We start from the raw sequence: 24,179 nt of genomic DNA, 5'->3' as shown, positions 1-24,179 counted from the left end.
CAAAAACGCCATCCAAAATGATTTGGAAGAAAATTAAAAAACTAAAGGCAAGTTTGTCCCTGAACCTCTGCCTACCCTTAAGATAAGGGTGACCTAATCACCCAACCAGAGAGGGTCGCAGAAAAATTAGGAGAACATTTCTCGAGAACATCAAGTAGTGAGAACTATTATCTAGAATTCCAAGACATTAGAAATGCCCAGATTTCTCTTGTTTTAAGTGAAAATAATTTTGAACCATATAATGCAAAATTTACACTGCAGGAACTCAAAGATGCCTTACAGAATACCAAACCATCAGCCCCTGGTGAAGATAAAATACTCTATGAAATGCTGAAACATCTCCCAGAAAAGTCAAAGAAATTTCTTTTAGTTGTAATAAATGAAATCTGGGAAACTTATCATTCCTAAGAGCTGGAAATTATCATTAATCCTCCTTATGAAAAAACCAAACAAGGATGCTTCTTTACCCAGCAGCTACAGACCAATAGCTCTCACCAGTTGTGTTTGCAGGCTGATGGAAAAGATGATTAACACCAGACTTGTATGGCACTTAGAAACAAATAAATTGCTTTCTCCATCCGAGTTTGGCTTTAGGAAAACTAGATCTACTTTAGATCCCTTGCTCAGGCTCTCAAACCAAATATAACAAGGTTTTGCTAAACAGAGCCAAACAATAGGAGTTTTCTTTGATTTGGAAAAGGCATGTGACACCACATGGCATTATGGTATTATAAAAAAGTTGTATAAGATGAGCATTAAAGGAAAAATGATCAGATTTATAAATTCGTTTTTATCAGAAAGATATATAAAGGTAAGAGTTGGGAATCATGTAATCACAACCTTTCTTACAAGAAGAGGGAGTTCCTCAGGGTAGTGTCCATAGTGTCACCCTCTTTGCCATTGCCATTAATGGAGTATTAGAAAAGATATCATCACCAGTAAAAGGCTCTTTATTTGTGGATGATTTGGCTCTGTACTGCACAGGATATGATGCAGCATCTACTAGCAGGTTCATGCAAAGAGCCCTTGATAAAGTAAGCAAGTGGGCTAATGAGCTGTTTGGTTCTGCAGATGCCGAACTAAGGAAACCATTCCAACTCTTAAGTGGAATTATTTTACCGTATTCTACTGAAGTAAAATTTTTAGGAATGTTCTTTGATGAAAAGCTCACTTGGAATAATCATATTGACCAGTTAAAAGTGAAAGTGAAGAGATCACTAAATATTTTAAAAGTAGTATCTAATTTTAATTGAGGTGCTGATAAGAAGCCGTTGTTAAGGCTTTATAATGCAGTATGTTTATCCAAGTTAGACTTTTGCTGCCAAGCATACTCATCTGCTTCAAAGACTAAACTTAAGGAATTGGACGCTGTGCATAATATGGGGCTAAGGATCTGCACTGGAGCTTTTAGAACTTCACCCATTGAAAGTATTTATGTAGACTCCCATCAGCTACCACTGGACTTAAGGAGGCATGAGCTAGGTCTGAGACACACCATGCGGCTGAAAAGCTCGAAGGAGAATCCTTCTTTTAAGATCTTAAAACTGTGACTCAAGTCTTTTTGGATCTAGATCTTCAGTACCATTTCAAATCAGACAGCTGGGTGAACTAAGGATGAAAGCATAAAAACACAGAAGATCCTACAAGTTAAACATCGTGCTATCCCTCCATGGTTTATTCCAGCAATAGAGACAAAAAAGAAAGATCATCCGGAAGAAGAAGTCAGAAACAAGTTTTTGGGGCATGATGAGAGGCATATAAATGACAGGAAAATCTATACTGACAGATCAAAATCGGAAGATGGAGTACGATCTGCAGTGGTGTCTGAGGGGGAATTGTATATGAGAAAGTTATCAGACTCCTCATCCATATTCACTGCCAAAGCAACTGCCATAGCTGATGCTTTAAATCTTGCATCTGGTAAGAAATTTAAATCCACAGTAATATATAGTGACTCAAGGAATGTTTTAGAAGCCCTAAAGTTTAACCCTACCCATCCCTTAATTCAAAAGGCTCAGGAATGATTTTTTTATCTTTCTGTTCGCCACAAATCAATACAGTTTTGTTGGATTCCTGGGCACACTGGTCTAGAAGGGAACGAACTGGGTGGTAGTAACACAAAGGATGCTGCAAGATGTGATTTCTTAACTAATAAGGTGCTACATTTGGATATGCGTCCAGTTATCAGATGATACATTCTAACAAGATGGCAGCAGAGATGCACTTCCCCCATTTTATCCACAAATAGGAAGTATGGAAACAGAAAAAATATTGATTTTTGGAATTCAGGTTTTATTCGTAGCAGAAGATTTGAGATCATCCTAACACAGCTTAGGATTGGCCATACCCACTTCACTCATAGCTATATTTTAGAGGGAGCCAGTGCCCCAGTTTGTGCTCTGTGGTGGTCAGCTATCCGTTGAGCTCATGCTGGTGCAGTGTCCTAAATTTAATCGCCTTAGGGCAAAGTACTTACTTACTAACTGAGAAGACTATTTTAGAAATTTTAAATGATGACGTTGAGGTAGATGACCTTATGGGTTGTCTGAAAGAATCTGGTTATTTTAATGAGATATGATTTCAGTGTACTGTATTTAATGAAGATTTTAGTCATATTTATTATTATACTAAGTATATATTTTGAATATAAAAGATATATACTTATTTTTTATTGGTTCTATCTAATATCATTCTTTATGTTTTATGTTCATATTTTAACACTGAATTTTACTAGTATGTCATTCACCTATTCATCATCAGTCATATCATTAATTTATATATTTCACCTTCATTGTGGTGCTAAATAATCCTGATGGGTTCCGGTGCTTGGTCTTCAAGACCTAAATTTCATAATCAATCAGATGTGGCAGGGAGTTGGGTTCCCAACTCATCCACTAGTGTGCCACCATATGAGTATCTTTGTAACTACAATCATTCAGCAGTTCATCTACACATGAAAGATATGCTGCACTTAAAAGGCAAAGATTTGTATCTGTTAAACAAAAAAGGTATGGATACAAATTGTTTATTATATATACTATATACTGCAGTAGGTTACTGTACCACTGGGAAATGACAAACATTATTTTCCAACTTTTTATTGATACATGGTATAGACAGTCATCAGTATTGTGCATGGGTTTACAGAGTTCATTGCAATATCATTGTCATTTATACAAATAATACAGTGATTCCCGCTGGAAGTGTGAAATATCAGAAAGTGGTATAGATTGTCAATATTGCACATACGGTATGTGGAATGTGTAACATTTAAGTTTACTAACAGAAAATAAATTCTTCAAAAATACAATGCCTTAGGGGATTTTTCATATTTTTTCATAACTTTTAGAATATTTTCATTGCATATCCCATAAATTACCAAAAAACAATAAGAAAAAACTCCCAAGTACACTGTTAATAACAATAGTAAAAAAGTTTATCTTACAAATTTTATGAAACTACCTTAACATACAGATTTTCATGCTCAAATTGTGTATGATGTAATGTTTTAAGAACTATTTCATCTAAGTCCCCAGTCAAATGCCTAGTATAGAACCTAAGAAGAGAAAATGATAACATCTAATTAGATTACTGTATCATGGAAAAATTCAGTACTTGAAGTTATTGTATGAACATCTGAGTTCACTCTAAAGCATTGTACAATGTAGAATCAAAAGGCATGCCAAGCATATTTTGCAAATTGGCAGCCATGTACAGTCTGATTAAATTTAATTATTATGACAAGTTATAGGAAATAAAAGAAACCAAAGTGGTAAAAGGAAATTCTTTGAAATTGAGAATTAAGCCTGAAAGATGTACAATGCTGGTCTTTCTAGGTGTTCCTCCTTGAGATAATTGGGGTGATTTCCACTTTGTCCTTCTGGCAGTCACTGAAGACATTGTGGTTAGCCTCTATATTTAAAGCAGGGATTACCTACACATTTCACAGCTATCTGATTTCAAAAGTTTTCACTTGATAGTATGACAAAAGATATTTTGGATTTGAAAAAGAGTTTGAGGACACAGTCAAAAGATATCATTTAGAGTGAAGTACATGCAGTTTCTCCCTTGCGTCACTTCGAGCACTAGTATGCACATCTCTCATTTCTCAGCAAGTATGTGCACTTTTCAAGTTGATCATCCTTATTTAAAGCTGACTGATAATGTCAGTCATCCAGCGTATGAGCTGTAACTATATCTTAAGTATATTTTAAACTTTTTTTGAGTAAGAGATTATTAGTATGATAGTTTTGATAAGAAAAGTGTGAAAAAGGATTGGTTCATTATGGTTACTCAATTAAATACGTACCTGTACTGTACATTTTTGTTATTCAGAACTGAACAAACAAAAATGTAAAAAATATTTTCATAATTCACTTAAAATGAATTTTACTTCTTATTCCTGAAAGTATTATGTGTATTGAATTCTGTAGTTAATTCCTAAACTGCTTACTGATTTAAATCAGTTGGTCAGCCATTGTGCTTTGTAATGAAACTGACTTGTATGACAGTAACAAGAAATCAGGCTAACTATTTACAGCATTATATATGTACAGAATTATTTTAAATTGTCAAAGTCAAAACCACACTAGCATGAACTGTAACAAACAATCAGAGTAAGATTGTGAAAAAAAGATGAAGAAATATACAAAGAATAAGTAAAGTGGAACTGTCTCTCTAGCATGACGACAGTTTGGTTTTTGTTTGGCAGTATGCATCAGAATGAGAAGCTGAAATGCAGTACTGTACTGATAACATTGGCATAGCGGATGATCTCAATCAGTCTTGCATCAACAGTAATGCTTCTGCTTGGGGAAGTCAACACCTTTAATGGATTCTTTGTTATATGGAGGAACATGAGCTCACGCTCAAAATAAACGATTTTAAAAAGAAAAAACAAAAAGATAACCAAAAAAAATAAATAATCTATGCTATCTAAATCTAGTAAAGAGATATGCATAAAAAATACACATAGAAACATAAAAGAGCAGGTCCCATAATTGTCACAATAAACTATAGTCAAATCACTTCAACTAAGGCACAATCAGCAAGAAGATAAGAGCCTAAAAGATACATTACATATTTGTATAAAGCAGTTTTGGAGAGAGCAAAAAATGCTTTATAGCAAAGAGGAACCTGCTATGCAAAAAATAACAGGATTTTAAAATTACTTAGGCTCATGCTGAATGCATTCATGCAGTGTGATGTGTTATATGTATACAAGTACAGTTTTTGCTAGTTAAAGTAAGTTAACTATAGAAGTGTAATTTAAAGCACTTAATCCAAAACCAGTATTTATCTCAATGAAAGATAAAACTATGCTTATTAAGTTCCAGTTCATATTACTGTATTTTCAGAAGATAAATTCTCTTTATTGCACTTAAGTCGAAATATATACATGGCTTTCTTCTTAAAATACACGTAATTTCTGCATGCCTGGTGACGTGGAGAGAGCTAAAGAATTGACATGTTTATATTCAAAAGTATTGTTTGATATATTCAATAATTTTTTCAATAAAGCCATGTGTGACTGTCAAATCAGCAGATTAATTACATAGAATTGTACGACAAATCAGTTTTATAAATGACAACCAAACTATAGTGTATGCAATATGTAAATAAAGCATGAAGCAAAATCTTAACTAATATCACATTTTTTATTAAAACTGATTTGTAGCATTCAGTCACAAGTACTATAAAAGCATACATATAATTTTATATTTTGAAGAATAATTTTAATTTTTATCAAAGTTTAACCCTCTCCTTCATTTGTAGAGAATAAATCTTGAATGTATTGGCCACTGGATTTAGGTGCTCTTCCTTTCTTTTGTGTGTTTTTTGGGTCTGATCATGAGAACCGATTTCTTGAGGGTGTAATCCCAGCCTCTCCATCTGAACCACACAATACCTGCAAAGAAAAAATAATGTTTCTTTGTATGCAAAAGAAAGACAAGGGAAAGGTGTGTGATTAGTGTAGCATTATCTATTACCACCAAAACATGTCAGATAAATTTGACTATTTCCTTCTGGCAAGTCAAGAGGAATTTCCTGATCTTGAATCAATGTAAATTTTATTTTTATTAAAAAACACAATTTTTAAATACTGTATGTGATTTTCATAATTTTTTAAAATTTCCAATTTGTATAATTATTTGCTTAATTATATTTAACTGTAATTTATATATTTTTTTTATAGAAATGGGGGGAGGGTTAATAAGTACACTCAAATATGTTAACCACTGTGACCCTTACTTTACGAGGTATAGTATATAATTGGTAATGAATGGCATTTACAAACTATACTGGTATACTGTAATTCATTTTTGTTTAAACAGTAAACCCCCGTACTCACGTTCTCACGATTTGTGGACTCGCATATTCAAGGATTTCTCTTTGGAATGTATCTACCCATTATTTGCGGAAAATTCGCCCATTCGCGGTATTTTTCACTGAGAAATATTCACTAAATACTGTATTTTCATCTCATTTTCATGATTAAATGCACTTTTTGTGATAAAACTATTAAAATACTCGGGTAATGCTCGAGTTACGATAATTCACCTTACGATAATTCGTTTTTGCAATGGGATAAGCAATTAATACAGATACAACAATATTATTTATAAAATATTTTTAAATTTCGCACAGGCGCAGGCAGCAGCGTAATCAGGCAGTGAGAGAGACCAAATTACAATAGACAACTTTTCTTCCATCTCTTTATCCCATCGTCTAGTTAAAAAAGTAAAAGAGAATGATAAAAGTATTGTTAGTAACGTTATACTCTTGTGTAAATGCGTACAACCATAAACAACCGACCAAGAAACTTGTTTTGCTTATAACCGAATTGGATAACAATGTCCGTTTACCTGTATTTCAACCATCATATGGTAATAAACAATTACCGTAGGTTATGGCACAAATGACGTTACGTAGAATAGGACTGATATATTTTTACATTATACCCTTATTCCGTATGGATAAAAGATCGTCAAGGAAATATACTGCTAAATTTAAGCTGCAAGTTGTAGCTGAAGCTGAGAAAACAATGTTCGAGCTGCTTATGACTATACTGTAAATTATCGTGCACCAGCAACATGGATGAAACTCGATCGTAACTAAATTGGGAGAGGAAATATTTTAATCAAAACTACTGGGCAGGAAAGAACACATTACTGTTATTTTTATGCTGATAAACGATAAATACGTAAAGTTTGTATTATGATGAAATCAAGTGAAAATGGCGAACGGAATCTTCAATTTTTTTTACACAAAACAAACCCCCCCCAAAACGGCCATCGTCAATCGTCATCTATTAACGAAAATAATAGCTAAATTAATGTCACAACGAGACATATTTTAGTTATATTTCGACTTAAAAACACTTTGTATAACGAAAAATAACCTTGCCCCTTATAAATAAAGTATCTAGACTCGAGATTCATTTACGCTAACTAGAAGCAAGAAAAGCGCTTTGAACCGTGTTAAATGTGGCGAAATAAACACTGCGTAAACATTTCCAAACCAAAACAGTGATTGCTATGAACGCAATTTTTAATACAAAAACAATATAAGAATATATACAATATTATTGGATACAGTGAATTAAGGCATAACATTTTTAAAAGATCCATGGAAAAGATGCATATTCGTTATGTTGACGTTTGTATAATACGATATGCGAATATAGGTCCGAGTGTGACTCTCCGGCCGGCTAATGAAGAGTTAGAGGAATTTATTTCTGGTGATAGAAATTAATTTCTCACTATAATATGGTTCGGATTCCACAATAAGCTGTAGGTCCCATTGCTAAGTAACCAATTGGTTCTTACCCACGTTAAATAAGTCTAATCCTTCGGGCCAGCCCTAGGAGAGCTGTTAATCAGCTCAGTGGTCTGGTTAAACTAAGGTATACTTAACCATAGTGTAGGCTAAGCTAATTCTTGTTTGTTATTCAATTTCTCTTTGTATTGAATTATCATAAATCACTTTGCATGGACCTCCAGAATTAGCTGATATTAATAATTACTATACCGTGTATATAAGAGTATATTTTATAGTGTAGGCTAGGCTACCATATATGTATACAGTACATAGTACTGAATACCCTAGAGTAGGCTAGGCTACGTTCGAGATACGTTTTGGTATTTCTTACTTTTTTCCAACAAACTATGGTTTTTTTTTGGAACCTAACCCCATCTTGTAGGATAATACCTGTACAAGCATTTATAGTTTGTTTTGTGTGTTTGAACTATCAAAATAGGCAGTTCTAAGTATTCACTGGTTTTAGCTATTCGCAGGGGGGTGGGTTGGTACTCATCCCCTGCAAATACAGGGGGTTTATTGTATGTAAATAAGAATCTGTAGCAAATTTGCAGGAAAACTATTGTAAAATAAGATTGAGAGTGTTTACTTGTAGTCAGGTGGCTTTAGTCAGAAATAGTGAACTTGATCACATTTGCTTGTTAGAGCTCACATGGATTTGTTATTATGATGTTAGTAAACACATTCAGATGGGATGCCACCTTGCTCAACCAATAGTTTGGCTGCCATATTGAATACAAAATGGCAGACTTTTGAAGCCATATTGAATACAAAATGGCGGACTTTTGAATAGAGGTTTTCACATATTTCTGCTCTTAGTTGGAGTTCAAAGACAAACTTTGTCTTTTCCTATGCACTTTGATGGGCTAAACACGTTTTGAAAGGTTTTATTTAGGTGAAACTAAATGTAAGGGTGATATTGCTCATAATGTCAGCTATTTTTTTTATTTTGAGTGTATACTAATGCCTTGCACAGTTTGTTTTCAGACTCCTGTGAAATGATGTATCATGTAGCTGTCTACAAGCTGTGATACTGCCTCAGGAATTGATTTTGATCTCTGTATATTCTGCCAGGATGTAAGAACAAGCAAAGGCAATCCCTTGAGACCGGCAAGTGAGGATTCACTGCACTATGTTACTGACACCATCATAGTAAGACTTAAGCACCATGATCAAACATATCTCAAATGGACTGAGACATTTAAAGAACACAATGTTCTCGATTAAAAAGATAAGCTTACATGGTACAAGTTGTGCTATTCATCCTTCACAAGTAAGACACACCTTGCAAGACTGTGTAAACATCAGCAAAATCCAGTTGAGAAATTATCACCAGACCAGGAAATGCAAGTTTTGCCAGACTTTGAGGCTGCACCTGTTAGAAAGTCTCTGTGATCAGAAACAAGTCCTATTGGGCAAAATGCATGTTTTGCCAGTTGGATGTTACAGACTCAAAACCTTGCCAAGTGATGACAAAGTGCACTTCCGATATAATGCTCGAATTTGCAAATGTAGTCAGACCATGGCATGTACACTGGCAGGCAACAACAACACTACTGATGCAGAAGGGAAGTACAGTATTACTTGAAATGCTGTGTTCTTTCAAAAGAAAGAAGTCAGTGGACTCTTCTGGGATGGGAGATGAACAAGCAGACTGCTTTAGAACAATCATGGAAGAGATGGAGCAAGGAATAGCAGAGGGACATGTTTATTAACTCAAAGCAGTTTGGGATTACTACAAGGAGACCTTTTCATGTGAATATGGTGCAAATACAGATCCATACAGAAGTGATAGAAAGGAAAAAGTTGCCAAAGTTCTGGGAGATAAAGCAGCATTCGTTCAACCTCTCGATGTCAAAAACCACTAATGATTGTCCCAGCAGCTCTTAAGGACTCGGTCTTAAAAAAGATGCTGGATTCAGACAATGACAGTTCCAAGGAAGAAGTGGGATTTCTACCAAAGGAGACAGCTGAAAGATTAGCATACCTTGATGCATAATTACAAGCTGGATGTTCTGAGTAGCCCTGAAAATACACCATGATATCAAGCACAGGCCTGGACACAACACAGTTGGCAAGACTGACACGGACCATGCCACTAAAGTAGTACCAGAAAGTCTTTACCTGCTTGTCCACCAGCTCCACCAGCTGTGTTCAAGTGAAACAACAGAAAATGAGGGTGATTCTCAAGAAGGAAGTGAAATCTGGAACAAGGTTCTGAGTGTGTCAGGAAATAGTGTTTCTTGCATCAAAAGGTCAAAAAATGACACCAGAACATCTTGGGCTGGGAGTGGCTGTGCATCAGGCTCCCCATCCAAAAGACCTGGTGACTGCTTCAAGCTGCATGGCATTCAGTCTCATAAGAGTCTCTTCTGTGGGTAGATACTGCCATTGCAAATGACATTTTCCACAGGTATCAGGATCATGGGGAAGTATTGATTCCAAGGAATTTCTCCCAGGGAACACAAAGGGATACATCTGATTTTCCAATGACAACATTGACATCAATGAAGAAACTCTGAGTGGAATGGGCACTTTTCATGCAAGTCAGTACGCTGCTCTAAGGCGAAAACTTCCAAATGAATGTCAGATGGACTTGGACATAGCCCCTGCAGCTTCAAAAGTTGTAACCATGCCAACTAGTTTCACTGATCTAGAAGACTCAAACATGAAAAACAAAAAGCCAGAACAACACTTTCCTAGAAACGTTGACATAGAATGGTACAAGCCTGATGTCAGCAAGATAGCAGAGTCTGAAGTTACTGACTTAGCTTGGACAGTTTTTCGACAACAGCAGCTTCAAAAGTTGTTACCATACCAACTAGTTTCACTGATCTAGAAGACTCAAACATGAAAAACAAAAACCCAGAGCCACACTTTCCTGGAAATGTTGAAACAGAATGGTACAAGCCTGATGCCAGCAAGATAGCAGAGTCTGAAGTTGCTGGATTAGCTTGGACAGTTTCTCGACAACAGCAGCCAGATAAAAAAAAAGTTCCAGGATGGAGTGAATTCAATCAGAAATTATGAAGATCTGATCCACCCAGGACAGAAGTAGGCCCATGTCCAATCATAAATGCTCCAGCCCATGACTTTGACACCATCTGGACAGTGATCAAAAAGTGTCAAGCAATGACAAAGCATCTTGGGGGAAAGTTCACAGTCATAACTTTAGACAAGCAGCTGTACTGCAAGGCCAAATACTGCAGATAAACTTTTCGAAGGTAATTGGACGGTACATGGAGTCTTGTGGACTTGCTGACATCTGGACTGAAAGGGGCATATGTGGAGACACTAATGCTCTCAACAATTGGAAAAAAACCTTGGAACTGAATGATCCATACCCACACTCTCACTTTGGAAGCTCTCTGGGCTGCTCTTTGGAAGTGTTTCACAAACTGGTCAGAGTCAAATAGCAAGACTATCAGGGAAGATCTCGCAACAGCAGCAACAAATGTTGCCAAGGCTTTAAAAAAACAAGTACAACGGCCTTTTTGGAGACGTGCCTTGTATCACTGCACTCAGAAGTTTGGCAACTCTCTGATGTTCTTGAAGACTAATGAGCAGTGAAGCCAGTTTTCCCCAAAATTCCAATTCCGGAGAACTTACATGAAACTTGTGTCCATTCTGCTGCACTTCACATGTGCACTTCAGGAGGGTGACTGGCTTCTTTTTCTCATCACTTGCCGAGATGCTTCCATGGTTTGCAATATTTGACTATGTAAACTACACCCAATGGGGGGCTTCTGTTTCTCTCGTCATTTGCCGAGATGCTCCCATGGTTTGCAATATTTGACCATGTAAACTACACCCAATGGATTCATGAAAGGAGACTTTGTGATAAAAGAGACAGCTCAAAAGTTCAATCAGATTCCTGATGATCAAGCCCTTGAGCACATCAACAAAACTGGCAAAACAGCTGGGGGGCTCATAGGTATATCAAGAGCAGACACTGCTAGAGACAGATGGTCCTTGATGTACAATGAAAGAGCACAGATGTCAAAGGACACAAAAGCTATGTTAAAGTTGGTGATTGAAGATGAAGGTGACGAAGAGGAACTCAGGCACAAGGATTTTAGACCAGTGAAAATGAAATGAAATCAAGACGACAGAAGAAAAATTACAAGCCAGTTTTTGAAGTTCAGTCCCTTCAGTCAGGAATCCCCCCACTTGATTTCGCTCACAACGGGATGTTGCTGGTGAGGATGTAACTAACGATCTGCTGACAGCAAAAAATTTGGAAAAATGGTTGTACATGACTGTTCAAGAAAGACTTGTGGAAAGGAACATTAGTTTCTACAACAACATTACGGCAAAGAAGCTGAAAACATATGACTTTGTGTACAGAGCTGAGATCACAGTTGCAAAGCACAAGACAGTGTTGTTCAAGGGAGACTGAGATCTTTTTTGATGCCAAGTTAAAGGCATGGAAGCAAGGTGAGAAACTGATGTCGGCAAACTTCTGGAAAAGGAGCTTTGCCCAGTTCCTCTGTAGTTGGCAACATTGGACCAAAACTCTGGTTTCCATGAAGCAAAGCAGACCTGGCCCATATCTTGACCAAAGGGTTGGCTGCAGATGTTCCACCACAAAATGTCACACAAACATGTGTTATCCTTGATGGGATGGCACTGGTTCAGTCCCTTGCAAATCACTCTAGAGCAAAAACATTTGGCAAATGGATGGAGAGCTTCAAAAGGCATGTCACCTCCTGTTTCTCTGAAGCATTTAAACAAGTTGATGTTGTGTTTGATCGGTATGAAGCACACTCGATCAAGGCAGGAACATGAGGTTAGAAGGTACAGAAGAAAAGCAAAGCCATCAAGCGATGTGTGGAGCGCAGAGAACAAAACATTGGAAACTGGGATCGTTTCGTAAACCTCAATGAAAACAAGGCAAGTCTTACGAACTTCTTGTCCACACAACTCATGGAGGCCTTCGAAGCTGAAGAAGGCAGGGAACTTATCCTTGCTAGGGGATTCACAGAACGAACCAAAAGCTGGTCTTCTGAGAGAGACATCACTTCTTTGAGATCTGACCATGAAGAAGTTGATGTGTACACAAATTGTTCTCCACGCTCAGGATGCAAAACAGCAGGGGTTTGTCCAGGTCAATGTCCACAGTCGGGACAATGGTGTTGTTCTGTTAGTGGCTCACCAAGAATCACTGACCCAGTTTCTGTGGATGCAAGCTGGACCTGCTAGAAAGAAGCTGTTCACCAAATCAGACTCACAAACTCTGAGAGATCCTTGATTATGGGATTTCATGCACTTACAGGGTCAGATTCAACAAGCCAGTTTGCTGGCATTGCAAAACAGACTGCCTGGAATGTTTTTGTAAAAGACCAAAACCTCAAGGGATTTTGTGCCAAGGATTTACCAGACCAGCACATATTAGATGCAGCTGAACACTTTGTAAACTGTATGACCCAAGCAAACAGAGCCAAAAAGACACTGGAGAACATATCCCCAACCAAAGACGCCCTCCAGCTGCTTAAAAGATGCACACATTTCCGAACATTGATCTGGAAAAGAGCAAACAAAGCCCTCCAGAAGTTGCCACCTGTTCAGGAGAGTGGTTGGGAGTTCAAAAGAACAGATGCTGACACTCTTTATCTGAAGCCAAAACTTCTCACCACAGAACCTACAACTGCTGCCTGCTTGTGTGGATGTTCGTCAAGAGAAACATGCAGTGCAAATAAATGTTGCAAATGCACACGTCTGTCTTTGGCATGCACCAAAACATGCTTGTGCAAAGACTACTGCAGAAACCCAAGTTCACTGGAACTTGAGTTGGAGTGAAGAAAAACATCTTCCCTGAAAAGAAGGCATGACTAGTGTCTCCCACTGTTCTTTATCAGCAATGGCATGAAGTCAAGGACCTATGATGATAATGTTACATTATGTTGTAAAAACAAAGAGCATATATTTCACATGGCCATGCTTGTAGCAGTCCATTATATCTTTTTATTGTCTGTACAGTTGACTTATTTTTATATAATTTCACTGTGTACATGCTGTCAAGCTGTAACAAGCACAGATTTTTCAGTTATCTGAATGTAAGCACAAAAAGATAACAGAACATCGTGGCAGTGGTAATTTTTGAAATTAGAATGCAGATTTTGACTTTATTGGTTTTTGTATGTGTTTTTTGTTTGTTTGCCTTTTTATTCTTTTTTGCAAATGGATTTGTGAATCTGCATTTCTGTGGTATATTCTCCAAGTGTAACATTTGTACTAACAACAATATCTTGTGCAAATACATCTGTCAAAGAAGAGAGATGATGTCAAAATATATCTTGCCTTTTTCTGTTCATGGTGTTTTGATTTTCCTTTCAGTGTTAAAAAATGACAAATCCTAAGTCAGTTTGTATCTTTCATAACTAACAAACCTTCGGGCTTAATGTAAGGGATAAATTCTCCAGTGCCTGCTGGAGTCCGGTTAAAAATAACACAAGGAATTGGTTGCAATGAGAGTTAGCCAATAGGGGAGTAGGAGGAAGCAGTGTGACCTGCCTTACCCCCTACTATGCATCATCATACCAGTTTCTTTCCAGCCCACGAAAAGAATGAGGGGTGGCTTGAGTTGGTTTGTATAGTTGTATAGACAACTAACAAAGGTTTGTTAGTTGTCAAAAATACAAATAGATTTAAAATTTGTAATTTGTTCATATACGGAACAAACACTGGTCTTAACGTAGGGGAAGACTTACTCATGGAGGGAAGATAAGAAAGCCTTAGAACCTACAGGAGGTTTGGCCCACCTGGGCTCACTTCCTGGCCGAAGGTAGGACATAGGAAGTTGTAAGCCTGTGATCTGTTGAGCACATTGAAGCCAGGATAGGCAGTAAACAACTATACAGCCTATATCAAGGACCTAATCATAGGTCAAGAAATATGGCTGCAGCAGGAAGAATATACCAGAGAGTAATAACAGGTCAGGATTTTATTTCATCTGAAGTTGATGAAGCTCGCCTATCTTGGTGTCACTGATCAGAGTTTGGCAAAGTACCTTGAAACTGTATGAGGATACTTTGAGAGAAAGTTAATTTTTCCATTTACTATTTATGGAAAATGAAACCTAATCAAAGGAAAGGCTAACATGATCCAATGGCATAGGATAATTAATATGGGAGGAGTAGAGTTTCAGCAACAAGCATCGACATTGAGTCGAGAGAGGAGGTCTTTCTAGTACACTTGGTTCCTAAGGCAATTACTGGATGGTAATTGATGACGAACCTTTTCTACCTCACAGACTATCACTTTACAACCGGATGAAGATAATGTTATTAAGGGAAATTTACTTAAGATTAAGGGAAATTTACTTGTGCAGGTACAGTGTACAGATAATGGGCAAATCATATCATCTCCCAAAAGTATTTGACTTGAGACTTGCAATGGCTGGTTCACTGCTGCAAATTCCTATCTTCATAATCAAGGGGATCTAAAATAGTCCTGTCCAAGCAAATAATCTCAATCATTACATAAGAGGAAGGACTAAAGGCTATCCAGGACTTGAACATTAATGACTCCAGGTTCTTGGAAGACTGAAAGATTCACTTTGTTGTCAAAGAGAAATATATTTAAAACAGAAGAGACTTCATATAAAAAAGTTGGAGTGCATGATAGTAAAAAAAAAAAAAAATTAAATAGTTTCCAGTACAGTATACTGCACACCACTCCTAGATCATGATTGCAAGCTTGCTTTTAGCAACATTTAAGAAATGTATTGTTTTGAACATGGCTCATGCTTATATTTGTATTTGACTGAAACTGACCCAGGTAAGATAATGATTGATTACCTGACAACTTGATAAGAGGGGGAGGGACAAATATATGTTAGCTTCCCCTCAAACGCTCCCTGTCATTTCCAAGCAATACACTTACATGTCCAGAGGGCACACAGTGATCCCTACAAAATCAACATTTTGGAGATTGCTGCATCTACATGGGAACTGCTACTATTCTAAATGGAGTGAAGGAAAGAATGTTTTCATTCTTTAATGAATTCTTTCCTTAGCATAATTCTTCTTCTAGTGGAGAAGATAGAGACCTATTGTATACACAAGAAAAGATACAGTTCAACACTAAACAAATTCACTGTAGTTAAACCTATCTCCATGAACTTGAAAATCTCTCATCTTGTACAAAAGCTGCCTTCTACAGCCACAGATGTCTCTCCTTTTTCCAGGACAATATGTTATTCCGTTCCCCACAGTGGTAGACACCGATGAAAAGTCCTCATGAAAGTTTTTAGTTCTTGCTGTTTGACAGGGTCTCTGGGACAACCATACAGATCTTTGAGGGACCTTCCATCATCTGGATGAACTTGCCAAGGATTTATGAGTGCTCTTGGTCAAGTGCCAATTTTCAACATTAAGATGCTGATCTATTCTTTAGAGAACTCTGTAATTAAGTAGAGGGACACTGTTCATAGGAGTCTTTCTAATAAGCTGTCATCCTCTTGACTCTGATGCCCTACAAGCAGCAGGAATAATGGCCCACACCTCTTCACATTCAATCTGGTCCAAGAAATCTGAGAGGCTTGACTCCACTACAACAAGGATTGCTATGAGATCCTCTGGCAGCGCCACAATGGCCAAATAGCACACACTCCTCTTATACTTCAGGAAGGAGGCCTCGGAAGTTGCAGTATAAGATCTCCTTCCAGGGCACAGGCCAGAAATCTAGCTAATGGCAGTGACTGTTCATGAATTTGACCCTTTCCGGTGGGGACCTTGTCTCTGGAAATTCTAATAGGAGATTCAAACATACCAAAGAGTAATAACGACCTTCAGGAAGGTTTACCAACTTTTCAGAAGACAAGCTACCACAGACTTCTTGGCCAGTAGATTTCAAGTCAGACAGCAAGGGAACACAAATTCCTTGGTGTGGATGCTGAGTTAAGGTCAACAATGGAGAAGAAATCTATTGAGGTGAGAGTAGAGCCACGAGGTTTCTAAAGTCTCGTCTTTCATTCTTTCTTTCCCTTTTTGGGTAGTTGCAAGGTACTTCAAGGGCTTGATACCCATCAAGTCATCAGCCTCAATCTCTTACACTACCTTATGGATGAAAACCATAGCCTGGAAGTTTGGTGTGATGCTCCATTCAAACTTCTTGCCTTGGGTTGACATCAAAGATGCTTGCTTTAGGTTCCAGTGCACCATTCCTCAAAGAAATACCTCTGGTTCTCATGGCAAGGGAACAGACCCACAGATTTTCATAAGGGTGCTGCTAGTCCTATTGCATTCTAAGCTCACAAATCCAGACAACTGGATGATGGTGACCTCTTCAATAGCAGAGCTTCATCTTGCCAATCTGTACCAGTTGCTGATCCTAGTTATCACATGAGAGGTCAGATATCTCCTGCCAGGGCAGTCATCTACATAGGGGTGAAAATAAACACAGTGAATGCCCTAGTTCATACAGCGTGAAATTCAATCACCCCATCTTTGTTTGAAACTAATAGAGCACATAACATCCCTGAAAAGCTAGTCCCTCCAAGTCCTTATGCTTGAAGTTGGCACAACTACAATTTGGTTCCACCAGGTACCACTGCCATAGGAAGTCTTGTTAGACCTTGAGAAGTGGTGAGACATAGGCAAACTGAGAATGAGTTCCACTAATATCACCTTCTTCAAAACTTCATTCTTCTCAGATACCTCAAATGAGAGATGGGGTGAGTGCTTATATGTTAGATTTGGCTGCATCAGGATGATGGTCTGAGTATGAGCAGGGAACCCGATCAATATCTTGGAACTGAAATAATACTTCCAGGTCTCCAGTACTAGCTCATCATCATCCAGAAAAGGGATAAAGTCTGGCAGCTTCACTGCAGTTGTGTACTCATCCAATAAAACTGCACAAAATCTTTGCCTCTGTGTTAACCAGCAGTGGAGATACTGCTTTGGGCAGAGGAAAGATGTCACCCCTTGTTCCAAGGTTTATCCTGGGAAAGCACAATGTCCTGGCAGATTCCCAGGGAAGCACAATACCCAAGCAGATTCCCCTAGTTGAAAAATGAGGTTCTCCCAGTGGAATGATCTCGTCACTTAAGAGATGTATGGTATTAGGGAAAGCACATCACATTTTGATTTGTTTGCCACCAGCCTCAACAGCTCCCAACTAACTGTTCAATGCTTCTACATCAGGGGGCCTGGTAACAGATGACTTATGGTTCCCTGGGACAACATGAAGGTTTACACTTTTCCTCCTCCTTCAGGTCAGTTTTGCCTACAACAAACCTCATCTCCCAATTTTCTGAACGTCCAGCTGGACCTTACCATAGCCCTCTGTCAAGACCACAAGAATCTACACTTCCTCTAATTACACTCTTGGAGGTTATCGACTGACATCTCAAAAAAGGATTTTCAGCAGAGGTTGTCATACTTGGAGAGAGTCAATAATCAGATTGTCCCAAGCTAAGTGGCACACATTCTGTAGCTGGTACCACTACTAGTTGATCGTCTCTAGGTCACTATTCCTGCAAAGCTGAATTTTGACCTGCTTGAAAAGCCTGAGAGTCATCCACGTCCCGAATAAAATGGGTATAGATTGGGGCTATCCCAGGTACTTGAAAGCAGAAGGATAGATCTCACCTCTTATGAGAGAGAGGCTTGCCTAGAAGTTTGACTCCTCTAGTGTGAGACTTTTTCCCGATATCCTCCTAGCAGAGAGGGGTATCTCCTCTTAATAGATTCTTCAATATTATGTTTACCCAACCATAGGGTGAACACATATTCTTTCAATTTGCTGCACCAAGGAATGGCTTTAAGCACTTAAAGAGCCTTTCAAGTGATATTTATCAGCTCACCAAGCATTCCTCCTTGAAGGATTTCATGATTAGGAATACTGAACTTTCTTAAACTAACTCTTGAAAATGCTATACTGTAAAAGCTTTTCCTGTTTAGCTCAGTAACCAAGAAGACCTTGCCTTATGTCCTCAAGAATCATATCTCTTAAAAAGGTGGGTTCACACACTATGTCCTCGTGAATCATATCTCTTAAAAAAAGGTGGGTTCATATGTGCAGGTATTTTTATCGAGTGGGGCAGTTATTTGTGAAGTTTACAAAAATACATCATCCTCTCAGCTAAGACAGGGTTATGTGCATATTCCTCATTCAAGTCTGAGGTATCCTTTCATAAGGTCAAGGGTCATGAGGTCATGACCATTTCAACTTCTGTGGGTTTTAAGTTAAATATGAACATTATTAATGTTGAATAAGGCTATGTGGAGGTACCCTTCTAATTTCATCCAATTTTATTTAGGGTATCTAACACAAAGCCAGGTTGTGTCACAGCCTAATAAAAGAGGAAGATGGCTGCAGACTCATCATCCTCCTTATCCTAATTTTCTTGAATCATCCTCTTTTGGATCCATAGGCATAGATCTTCTGGGGTACCTGCTCCTGCACCTTACCGTTATAATAAGCATACTTTTTTTTTTATCTTTCTCTGAATTTGTTAACCGAAAGTTAAGTACAAAACTTACAAACTAAGCCTCTAATCAGTCATGATCCCCTTGTTACTTCCAACTCCTTTTTGGGTGAACTTCTGTATCAACTTTCACTACCTCAGCTGTACTTCATGAAATACTTTCTAGCTAAGGAAAATCTTCTGGATACTAACACCATCCAACCTACATAGCAATTCAGGCTATGGTTCTGTACATTAATGGGTTTATTTTGAAACGACTTCAATGCAAACTTTTCTTCCTTTGCTTTGGGATGTGTCTGGAGACTGTGCTACTGCACATTCAGGCAATCATAATTAATGGACTTGTTTATTAAAAAAATTTATTCTATTCTTGAAAGTTACATTTTTATTACAGTATACAGTAATGAATTAAGAATTTAAGTTTGATTAATAATGAACTATGAAAAAAGACAACAGACTAAGCATAAAAATACAGCATGAAACTTTTGAAACATGATACTGTACACTTTAATGGACACATTTATCACTGAAAGTCCAAGGCATTTTGAGGTAAAGCAAAAGAATGGTAAAACAATACTTGTAGAACATAATTGTTCATTCTCAATTCACATGACTCATTTAACAAAGGTCTATCAGTTCAAAGAATCTAGGGGAATGTTCATAATGTGTCATTTGATAGCATGCTAATTTGTGTCAACACATGGATGCATAATTGAAAAACTGAAGAAAACTACAATTAAACATTTAGATTACCTTGTCTAGCTGTAAGGTCATTGGGATCTGTCAAATAAAGACCATTAAGACCTCGGCCGCATGAACGCCACCACCAGCCACCTTTCAACATTGATGCACAGTTCAGACTTGAGCGGTCATTGTCTCTGTAAATGGCCAAAATAATGTTAAAACCTATTCACATTTTATTCAACATGAGGAATAAAAATGACTGATAATCAAGTAACTTTCCTTAGAAATATGGTAAAGAATTCACGTAGAAAGTGACTAAGGAAGAAAATGTGACAAATCTACTTGATACCTTAGTTTTTTTTTACCAACTTACCTTTTTAAAAATCCTTTCATTACAACAATAAAAATAAGTTAATTCTTATTTACCAAATCTGAGAAAAGTAACTGAGAACATAACTAATTATATACTTGAGTCAACTCAGTTTGCAGATAGTCATGACCTGAAACAGCAAACATTTACAGATTTAACATGCAATATAAATCTGTTTATTTTTGATAAGCATTGTGGAAAATGGTACAATTACTAAAACTTTGTTTTTATCCAACAACACAATTTTATCAAGTATCTTTTTGAATTATTGGATCTTAGGTACATCTAAAATTTTTTTGGACTAGTTTTTTCTATATTATACCCTACTGTAACTCCAGTTATTCACACCACTGAAAGAGTCTCATAACTTAGGTTGTTATTTAGTTTACTCTAAAAAGAATTCTTGATAATTCTAAGCTATACATTAAAAAGAAATCTTGGTAATTTTAAGCTCTTCATGTCCAACCATCACAATAAATAGCTTGGTAGAATGTGTATTTAGTAAGGATAATAATTATACATATCTCAAAACAAATTCCACTTTTGGACTAAATTTTCCACACATACACTTTCCACAAAAGAATTTAGTTTTGTAATACTACTGAGAAACCCAAATTTCTGTTCTGGAGTACAAGTCCTATATTACAGAGATGACAATAGTTATAGTGTAGTTGTGGGAATAAGGATTCCTAGGATATCTCATCATTGTTCTGTAGGTTTTTATTTTTTTTTGTAATGACAACTTCTAGTTGTTAATGATGCATTGTAAGCAAGTGCCAGCATAGCAGAAATGGTAAGGGGAACTACCTGCACAGTTACATTGTACTTGTACTAATTAACAGTACTGTATGCATTACATAGGCTACTCGAGAGGGGAGCCTGTGTCCTGCGAGGCATAAGCTCCCTACAGACTATTCACTTTACCATGTACTGCAAGTAACTTAGAGTGAATGGAATCTATTCAAAACTAAAGATGTACAGTATTATCATATGAGAGCATATTTTCATATACAGTAAACAAATGGCCACTATTCCAGAAATATGTAGAAAACAACTTAAAATACTGTGATCAATTTGGGACACATGTAAACATATTCTATTTACTGTACATTGTTAACAAACATCTGATTAATCAACAATGATCTGCAACTATATTTTGATTAGTTTGCATTTTGACCCTCACAGATGGGCATGATCATGTGAGGCAAAATAATGGCTCTACAGTGGGGAGCGGACCACCTTTGCTGAGAATCAAGATTTCACACCATACAAATTTGAACAAATTCTATGGGGAAAATGTTCAGATCACTTCAATAAGCCATAAAATGACTTATGGCAACTCTTACGGCAACACTGGTAGCTCAGTACAGGTTAGAGGAAGCTTAGTGTTTCTTGAGATTTCATAGGGAAATGTACCACACCTCCCCATCCCGGGACATCTTTTTATATACTGGGTATTTGCGCATAAATATACCCAGGGATTGCTGTTGGTTTTAGTTCTTATCTTTTATGATAGTGTGTCAGCTATAATTACATTTTTGCAAAGTAAAGTGCAAAGAAATATTAGAAAAAACATGTATAGCTAGCTAAAAGGCACTGCCTCTCCCCATCTCGGTACATCTGGTAAATATTTTACCATCAATATATACTGTATTCAGAATTTGCTACTGATTTTAGTTCTTATCTGTTATGATATTGTGAGAACTGTAATTATAGTTTTACAAAATAACAAAAATTATTAGAAAAAATGTGTATAACTTATTAACAAATTTTTATGACTTTCTTGGAAAAGAGGATCCACACAGGGCTAGAAATATTCACTTTCAACTTCCCATGGAAAACAGTAAAATTTTTTAGTTTTTTTTTCTTATACCATGTGCATTTGCATATCTTCATATTTCCATTTATGTATTTTTTTTTTTTTTTTAATTGGCCAACCTTAAAGTTTGCCCTGTCCAAGGGTGTGCTTAATATATATTATATATTTTAGCCTGGCCTGCAAGGGTTAATGTCTTTCATAAGAAATCAATTGTTTATTTCTTTACCACACATGTATTTCTGGTTTTTTATTGAAAAACTTAGTGCTTATGTCGTAATATACTGTACTGCATTATTTCAAGTTTTAATTTGTAATAAGTCTGGCACAATGCTTTAAAAGCTGCTGTGAGTTACTTCTAGTTTATAGTTTATAGTGCTGTCATTTCTGTACTAAAGCCTACCCAGTTAGCCTTTTAAATTGGTAGAGGTTACCATAATACACTTCATTAGTTTTGAAATAGATTTAAAGTTTCCTCTCTCTCTCTCTCTCTCATACGTAGCTACCACATTTCCCAGTGTCGAAGATGATCCCAGTTTTGTCTGGCAAAAAAAAAAAAAAACATAAATAAATAAATATACAAAAACAGTGCAACATGAGTTGATAGTTTTGTTTTGGTTGGTGCACTCAAGGCATTCAGCCAGCTACCGTGATGCATCAAAGCACCTTGGCTTTGGTGCCTACAGCATATTGATTATTTTAGTTCATCAGTTTATTTATTTTAAAAATGATTTGCTTTATGCTTTTCATGTTCATTGATTTTAGTTATGTGATAAACTTTCCTGAAGTTGTCATACCAGCAAACTGACAGATTGGAACAGAATACTAAGTACTGTACAGTAGAACCCAGGTCCTCAACGCTAATCCATTCCAGAAGAAGCGTTGAGATGCGATTCAGTCAAGATCTGAATCAGTTTTTCCCATAAGAAATAACTGAAAATGGATTAATCCGTTCTTGACCACCAGTCATTACCCTAACCTTGCCACTTTATACAAAACATTACACATAAATTACAATTAAATATGTTCAGAGTCAAATAACTTACAGTATTAGCTGCACTTTTTTAATTTTTAAATGTATACTGTATAAAAAAACTGGCCTACGTCCAATGCTGCCGTATTACCAATGGCTGACTGAGCGCCGTAGGCTAGGCTAGGTAACAGTATGTAATGTAATGGGTAGGCACAAAAACCGTTGCTAATAATAAAAAATTTTAAAACAAGCCTGATTATTACAGTAAATAATAAAATATTGAAAATAAGCCAAATTATGTCTGTTATCACTATCACAAACTTAAGAAAAATTGCCTAAGTTATGTTGGCAACTTGTGGCAGCAATGGCTGTCTTGGGACCAATGACTGAATCAAAAATACAATGCAGAAAGCCACAAAAACTGAGGAAATACCTGTACAAGCGTGCACTACTTGCTCAATACAGCAGCAGAGTGAGTGGGCTTAAAACGACCATGGGAAGAATGCCAACTAGCAGTGGCTGACCGAAACACTTTTTTTCACAAACGCTCTATGATTCATCGGGTCAGCTTCTGGTTTGTTGTTCGAGCTCCGATGCAAAATTTACTTAAAATTTCATGTTGAAATCCGATTACGTCAAATTCTGATATGGTCATGGGCCAGGGTTCTACCGTAACACATGATACATACTGTCCAGCTGTGTTTCATAAGAAATTTTCCTTGCCAAGAGTGTCTTTCTGCTTGCAAATGGATAAGGCTAGAGTTGGAGTAGTAATTCATGATTTGGATAGTATTTGATGTATGCCTATATATACAATAATTATTTTTAAACTTAAAGGAAAACTAAATGCTGCAACAGGGAAATTGGAAATATAGAATAACATAATTACAGTTACACACTGTAAAACCACCACAAGAACATGGCATCCCAAATAGAACTAAGTAAAAACAGACTAAAGATTAAAATCAACAAGATACAAAAATTACATATGAGAAAAAACATTTTAATCTTCAAAACCTGAAAATATTTTATACTGTATACTGTTACCATTTGTAAAAGTAACCCACAAACATGTTTGATT

The 24,179-nt window shown here is 36.8% G+C and overlaps 1 protein-coding gene across 2 annotated transcripts in view; it reads right to left on the bottom strand.

Moving 5' to 3' along the window:
* Window positions 1-3,082: 3,082 nt before the first annotated feature.
* The window catches only part of LOC136852521 (angiopoietin-2), a 272,843-nt gene continuing 251,746 nt past the window's right edge, over window positions 3,083-24,179 (bottom strand). The window contains exons 12-13 of one of the 2 annotated variants that reach the window (XR_010857174.1): window positions 20,009-20,133; window positions 3,083-5,908 (exon numbers count right to left, since the gene is read on the bottom strand). Coding sequence is in view for 1 of the 2 variants with exons in the window: in XM_067127224.1 (XP_066983325.1) it covers window positions 5,808-5,908; window positions 20,009-20,133 (226 nt within the window). In the remaining variant the exon portion in view is untranslated. The remainder of the gene's footprint in view (window positions 5,909-20,008; window positions 20,134-24,179) is intronic. The other variant, XM_067127224.1, reaches the window with a different exon arrangement.

Source organism: Macrobrachium rosenbergii, chromosome 25 (genome assembly GCF_040412425.1).
Source record: "Macrobrachium rosenbergii isolate ZJJX-2024 chromosome 25, ASM4041242v1, whole genome shotgun sequence".
In the NCBI taxonomy this organism is placed as follows: domain Eukaryota; kingdom Metazoa; phylum Arthropoda; class Malacostraca; order Decapoda; family Palaemonidae; genus Macrobrachium; species Macrobrachium rosenbergii.
Note: the sequence above shows the minus strand (reverse complement) of the source record. Positions and strands in the feature narration are given on the sequence as shown.